The 7,075-nt window shown below is 41.5% G+C and overlaps 1 protein-coding gene across 1 annotated transcript in view; it reads left to right on the forward strand.

Annotated features, from left to right (window-relative positions):
* The window catches only part of LOC101856418 (protein DD3-3), a gene marked incomplete at its 3' end in the record, with an annotated part of 30,271 nt that extends 23,350 nt beyond the window's left edge, over positions 1-6,921 (forward strand). The window contains 5 exon segments of the mRNA XM_005096202.3: positions 902-1,072; positions 1,831-2,066; positions 3,072-3,288; positions 5,669-5,786; positions 6,414-6,921. Of these exon segments, the coding sequence (XP_005096259.1) occupies positions 902-1,072; positions 1,831-2,066; positions 3,072-3,288; positions 5,669-5,786; positions 6,414-6,809 (1,138 nt within the window).
* Positions 6,922-7,075: the final 154 nt, after the last annotated feature.

The raw sequence follows: 7,075 nt of genomic DNA on the forward strand, positions 1-7,075 counted from the left end.
CACCAGAGATCCTGTAGTTTGGGACATTTGACTGGAGGAAGAAGTTATCACCAGAGATCCTGTAGTTTGGGACATTTGACTGGAGGAAGAAGTTACCGTTACCACCAGAGGTCCTGTAGTTTGGGACATTTGACTGGAGGAAGAAGTTACCACCAGAGATCCTGTAGTTTGGGACATTTGACTGGAGGAAGAAGTTACCGTTACCGCCAGAGATCCTGTAGTTTGGGACATTCAGAGAGCAGCTGTTGGAATGTTGGGCTGATTAGAATGAGTTAACTGTTGCTTTTGAAGCAATTAAATGTTAGACTGAGCCTGAGTAAATAGTGAACCTAGAATGTTATGCGTGAGCAGTTTTAAGGAGGGTTGGGTTGGGGGGGGGGGGAAGGAGGGAGACTCACTGGAGAAACTGAGTTTTGGTTTTGGATAGGCTGGTAGTTTTGAAACCGGATTAAGAAGTGCTGTTAGTATTTATAACATTCAGTTTGAATGTAAAACTTGTTTCTATTTTTTCTGTGTTATATGAATTAATTTTTGAAATATCAAAAGAGACTGAGTTTTCATTTTGGATAGGCTGGTAGTTTTAAAACAGGATTAAGACGTGTTGTTAGTATTTATAACATTCAGTTAGAGAATATATATGATGCATGTAAAACTTGTTTCTATTTTTTTCTGTGTCATATGAATTAATTTTTAAAATATCAAGTGGGTGGTTGGCAGGTGCTCTGGTGTGGTTTGCTCCTTCTTTCCTATAAAAAAATCTATCTTCTCTATCTTCCCTCCTTCTTTTTTTGTGTTTGTTACTCTCTTGTAACATTTCTAGTCTTCTGCACTTATATGACCTTATTGTGTTTCAAGTGCCGTAAAACACTTACTAAAACTTTTTAAAATATGAAATCTCCAGGTCTCACACATTTGCCATCCGCAAACGGCCGGACTGGCTGCAAGGGCAAACTGTCCACAACTTGAACGTCCGCGGAAAACGAGGCAACATTGTCCAGGTGTACCCAGCTGTGGAGTACGACTTTGTGCCCAATGACTTAGAAGTGGCTGTTGGTGACTATGTTCATATGCAGTACGTATACCTCTTCCACATGTTGTACATATGTGTCACGACGTGGTGGAATCAGGCGCTCGTCAACTTTTGGACATATTTGGTTATCAATATCATCTTAATGCCTGTTCATTTGCCTTGCTTTTGGTGAAAAAAATGCCCATCTATCTTGAATAAAAGTCGAGATATTTGAGATTGGAGAAGGTGGGGGTCTCCTGGTTTCAAAGGCAGAATTAGCGAGAAAATAGCCGCCATTCCATAGCTTCATAGTCCATGGAAACTGAAAACTTATATTGTTTATGCCTTTAATCAACCTTTTTTCAGTAAAATCCACACAGAAATGTGTTCTTAATTGGACCCAAAAAAAAAAGAATTTCGAAAAAAAATTCCAAACTGGCCCGAAAATCCTGGTTTCTCGGATTTCATTATTTTGACGAGCGCCTGATTTCACCATGCTGCCTCACATATGCGAGACGTGCTGACAAGATGAGTTATGACCTAATGCAGTTGCCAGCGCAGTAAAACCTCTACTAAAACTAACTATCATCATAATTATTATTATTATTATTATTATTATTATTATTATTATGATCATTAATAAGAGCGTTGCAATGGTTGTTCCAAATACAATAGAACCATGTTTCATATTTAAAATGAAGTGTTGGAAGTTACTTTTGAGCTTCCATATATATGCAGATGGAAATGGGTTTTTTCTTTAAAAGTAATTTTATTCAAAACACCAGGATGATAAAATATCTTGTGTTCTGTGATGTCAACAGATGGACGGGCTCAAACACCAACCCGAGGAACAATGACGGCCAGGGTCTGGCGGGGACCGATCGCAACAATCTCATTCTTCTCACCGCACAAAAGTTTGCTGAGGGTAGCGGCACAGCGGATTACAGGGGAGCCAAGCATGGCCACTACGGAACCAACTACCCCATGCGTGCGGAGAACTCCACTTTCCTGGGCCTGTCTCAGGAGGATGCACTCACTCTAGCTTTTCTCGATCCAGGTGAGTATAGTTGAGTCTGCTTAATCCCATGAACCTTAGGCTCCCAGACGTGGGTGGTTGGCAGGTGCTCTGGTGTGGTTTGCTTCTTCTTTCCTATCAAACATCTATTGTCCTTATCTCCCCTCCTTCTTTTTTATGTTTGTTACTCTCTTGTAACACCTCTAATCTTCTGGCACTCATATGACCTTATGCAGTTGCGAGCGCCGTAAAACCTCTACTAAAACAAACAGGCTCCCAGACTCTTACTTTTCCTGAATAGATGTAGATAAATAAAAACAGAGAATAGAGTCATAGATTTACTCTATTCAGGGAGAAAAAAACAAAAAAACTCAAGACTTGTCCTGAGATGAGTAGATTAGTGACTCTATATTCTATTCTGCATTTTTATGTAGATCTATATATTTATCTTCAGGCCAATTCCAGGTAAAAACCTCTTTATTTCTCATGAGATGAGCAGTTGTGTGACTCTATTCTCTGTTTATATCGTCAGGTCAGTTCCGAGTAGAAAAATTTTCCTACCCCCCATGGCAATGCTACTGACTGAAGTGTCTTTGGGCCATTCCCAAAGGGGGGACATTAATCATGTTCTTATGCTCAATAAAATTGTAATTGTAAATTCGCTGATTATTAATGTCATGCTCATAACTGTGCCTGAACTTCAACAGGGAAGTGCTGCTTTTTCTTTCCTAATCCTTACTATCGTCTTTTTTCCTCTACTTCTTTTGTATGTTTGTCACACTCTTGTGACCCGCTATTTCTGGGGTGCCTTGATAATCGAAGCAGACTTTGTGCTGTTGAAGCTAGAGAGGTGAGCAGAGTAAGTCTGATTCCCTGAAAGGATTTCTCTCTTGACATCCACCCCTTGGCGCTCAAATGACCTTATGCAGTTGCAAGCGCCGTAAGACCTCTACTAAAACAAACAAGAAAACGTTTACTTGTCCTGAATTAAGTAACTGTGTGACTATTCTGTATTTTTACATTATCTTTTTATTTTTATATCTTCAGGTCAGTTCCGAGGGGAAGTGTCTGAGCTAGACGACGCAGGAACTTACTTCAACCTGAGCCCTCGCAAAACGACCTCAGCAGGAACCTACCAGTACATGTGCACTCGGAACAATAATTTTTCCAACCGCGACCAGAAAGGGAGAGTGGTCGTGAATGCGTCTCCTTTTAAGCGAGAAGCCATCGGGCAAATGGGAGGAGAGGTTGCTTTAGATAATGGGTGAGTTCAGCTTTACAGGCTAGAAAAAAAAAAGGCTTATGCTCTTAACCCTGTCCGTACGTCGTGTTTTACTATCGTATCCATACGACATGGGGAACTCTGTGCCCCCACTTTCCAAAGAGAAAATTTACTCGTTATCTCACTTCAGACGGCTCACACAACAGTTGCGTGACCCCCGCCGTGACGCTCGCGACGGGTCTCACAAGCCCTGCGTGACCAACTTTGGAATTTTTTTTCCGCTCTACAAATCACGCACGGATCGCGAGACCCGCCTCGTACCCTTGTTTGGCCAAGCCTGAGCTACTTAGACTTCGTTTCGTATCTCTGGGGCCGGTAGTTTTTAAGTTATTGAAGGTGAAGGAGAGTGACCTCAACTGGGGTTGAACAGACCGGAACTCGCGCTTTGTTTTTTTCTATACAGCTGATAGTAATCCGACAGTCGCGTCGTAGTAACGGTCGAAGAAGTCGCATGAACAAGAATCACATAATTTCGCCGTTTTCTATACTTCTGTACGTTTTACTAGTTCTAGTGTCTCAGAATATGATGTGTCTAATAGTTAGGATCCTGGATATGTACCCGAACACGGCCCGAGTCGTAGTTCTAGGGCTAAATCTAGCACTAGTACCGGTGTTGTTTTTCGCGCAACGAAATCACAACGTCGTGCCGTACATCTGTCTCATGTAATTCAGTGTATGGGTCTGAATCAATGCACAGACCAGCTTTTGTATTTTCACCAAACACTCGCACATGTATACAAATCAAACCAGAACACTTTGAACTCTTATTTTTGTTGTTGTAGTGAATTTCATTCTACTTGTCACGTCTCAGGAAATTTTTCGGAAAATCAAATTCATGCCAATTTTTAAAAAATCATACAAATTAAAGTATTAGACTTAGACAACTTTAGTGTTTTGTATTAGATTAAGCTTGAATGTTACTTTACTGTGTCAAAAAATAATAACAATAGGGTAATTCTGAGAGTTGTGGTGATTTATTGAAATACCCCCAAAAACGCCAGTCTTCAACGCTTGTGACTGGTGAAAGGGCCCAGTCGCAAGTGAGTTAATCCGATCCGTATGCTTGCTTAGCAGTCTGTCAAAATGATTTTTTGAGAAATACTGAAAGTTTCAAAGAGATCTTTGCACCAGAAGTATTCTAAAATGTGAAGATTACAACCCCAGGTTTACAAAATGACCCGAGAGCGTACGGATAGGGTTAACCTTTGCTTCTGTGGAAATGTGATATTTTCTAGAGAATGACTTTGTCCTCATGTCATCTCCGACACTTGTAAAACAAAAACCTTTTCTGTCTTCTTGGGTGCTTCCCCTCATCTAATGGACTCTTTGCTCTCTCCTTTTGTTTTGAACCCTTTTTTTCACTCTTGGATTGTGGGTGGTTGGTGGGTGCTCTGGTGTGGTTTGCTTTTTCTTTCCTATGAAACATCTATCGTCCTTTTCTCCCCTTCTTCTTTTTTATATACGTTTGTTGTTCTCTTGTAACGCCTCTAATCTTCTGGCGCTCATACGACCTTATGCAGTTGAGAGCGCCGTAAAACCTCTACTAAAACTTTAAAAAACTCTTGGATCTGAAAAACACTAGTGTGTTTGAAAACGTCAGCTCAGTTAATAAAGGGGGGGGGGGGAGAACAGTTGAGTCCCCAGAAATGATATTAATTCTTTTCTTCCGTCGTTTTGTGCTACTTTGTAAATTAACCCCTTATCACATGTATGATGTATGAAGCGGAAAGTCCAGTTTCGAGCCTCGATTCGGACACGTTTTTTCGCCCACTTCTGCCCACCCGACAGTAATGGGTACTTGACTTCGAGTTAGGGAAGTAAATGCGGTGTGGAAAGAAACTGGCCACCCTACCACAATATGCCGAAGGCCCAGGAAGTTATCTCACTAACAAGGCAATCCCCAATGTCCGGATCGGATGGGGGGAACAACATTACTTTTCACACGTATGACAGTTGGTTTTGTTCTATTCATTTTGCATAACACTCTTTGTCCTGTTTTTTAAGAAGACATATATTGTTGTGATGATGGTTTACCATCCTGTTCCTGCTCCCTGGGAAGAGAATGACTTCTTCCTTTTAACTCTGTATACCTTTCATCGTGACTTTTTTCTCTCCAGTCACAACTCATTTCTTATCATAAACAATCTATGGATGTGTTTGGCGGGTGCTCTGGTGTGGTTTGCTTCTTCTTACCTATCAAACATCTATTGTCCTTATCTCCCCTTCTTCTTTTTTATATTTGTTACGCTCTTGTAACACCTCTAATCTTCTGGAGCTCATATGACCTTATGCAGTTGTGAGCGCTGTTAAACCTCTACTAAAACTAAAACTAACTAAACAATCTATGGCTGTGTTTCCCCAGAGCCGCGCGCATGTCAGTGGAAGAGAACACGTTTAGCAGCCTGAAGAACGTGAGGCTGGAGAAGTGGAGCGTGTCCGAGGGAGAGGCCGCCATGTCACGTGTGAATAGGGCTCTCGGGGTCAGTTGTTCCTCTTGTAACTTTTCTTATTGTTGTTATTATTATTATTATTTTTATTGGTATTATTATTATTATTATTATTTTTATTATTGTTCACATTTTTGGTATTGTTATTATTATTACTGTTGTTGTTGTTATTATTATTATCATTATTATTATTACTAGTAAAAGTACCTGTTCTACGAACGGAATAATAATGAAGAAGTATTAGGAAAGTTAAGAAGAGGAAAAAGACTGAAAACAGGAGAGAAACAAAACATAAATATTTTACCTTGAATTAATCCATGTAGCAGCCCCTCTTGACTACCTCTAGGGGTAAGACTTCTTCCCCCTCTTCGAAGGCATGGCATTTTCTCCTAAAGTTCCAGCTCAATCACTTTTTATTTAAAAAGTTAGGCCTACATGCCAATTGTTGCTTCCTAGAAGAACCTAATCTATATTCTAGATCTAGATCTAGCCAAGATCTTGATGGATTATAAAGACATAGGCCAATAATTGATAAAAGGAGCTTAGGCCCATAGATACCTCTACGAAAACAAAACATCTATTCTTAGGCACTGATAAGACCTTGTTGTGTTGGGAGCGGCGTAAAACCTCTACTAAAACTAAAAAAACTTTACTCTCCAGGCTGGTGATGACTACGCTAGTGACTTTGTGGTGTTGCAGCCCGAGAACTTGATAGAGGAAGGAGACGACGACAAGTTCTTCACCCTCCGCATCCAGCTCTCCGACGATTCGGATGACGTCGACGTCTACTACGCCCCCAGCGACTTCTCCGCGTGGTCGAAAGCCGACGCCCACGTCGGAGGGGGCGTGGCCACCGTGAGAGCGCAGCACGGCGGGGTGTACGTCGCGCGGAGTAAGAGCAACGTGGGCATGATTGTTGGGGTTGTTATAGCGTGCGTTGTGGTGGTTGTGATTGTGAGTGGTGCCGTGTTTTACTTCCGCAGGAATCCCACGAAGTGGCAGGCAGTGAAGACGAACTGCAGAAATGCGGAGAGATCCATGAAGAACAAAGTATAGAAAGTGTTGGGGGGGTTTCAAAGTGTCTTTTCATGCTCTAAAATACACAGTTGAAATTGTCCAAGATGGCCACAGACTGTCTTAGCACTTTGCCATCCCATCTCGCCGATCGGCAAGACCATCGAACTTCCGGTCCTATCACAAAACGCGATTTACCACCTAGTGTCTTTGGATTTCCCCCGAAATGCTTGTGATGGCAAAGTGTAAAAACAGGTGGATGTCTAGGATACTGTTATGATATATGGATAAAACACAAGGGGGTGGGG

This window comes from Aplysia californica, unplaced genomic scaffold, assembly GCF_000002075.1.
Source record: "Aplysia californica isolate F4 #8 unplaced genomic scaffold, AplCal3.0 scaffold00123, whole genome shotgun sequence".
NCBI lineage: Eukaryota > Metazoa > Mollusca > Gastropoda > Aplysiida > Aplysiidae > Aplysia > Aplysia californica.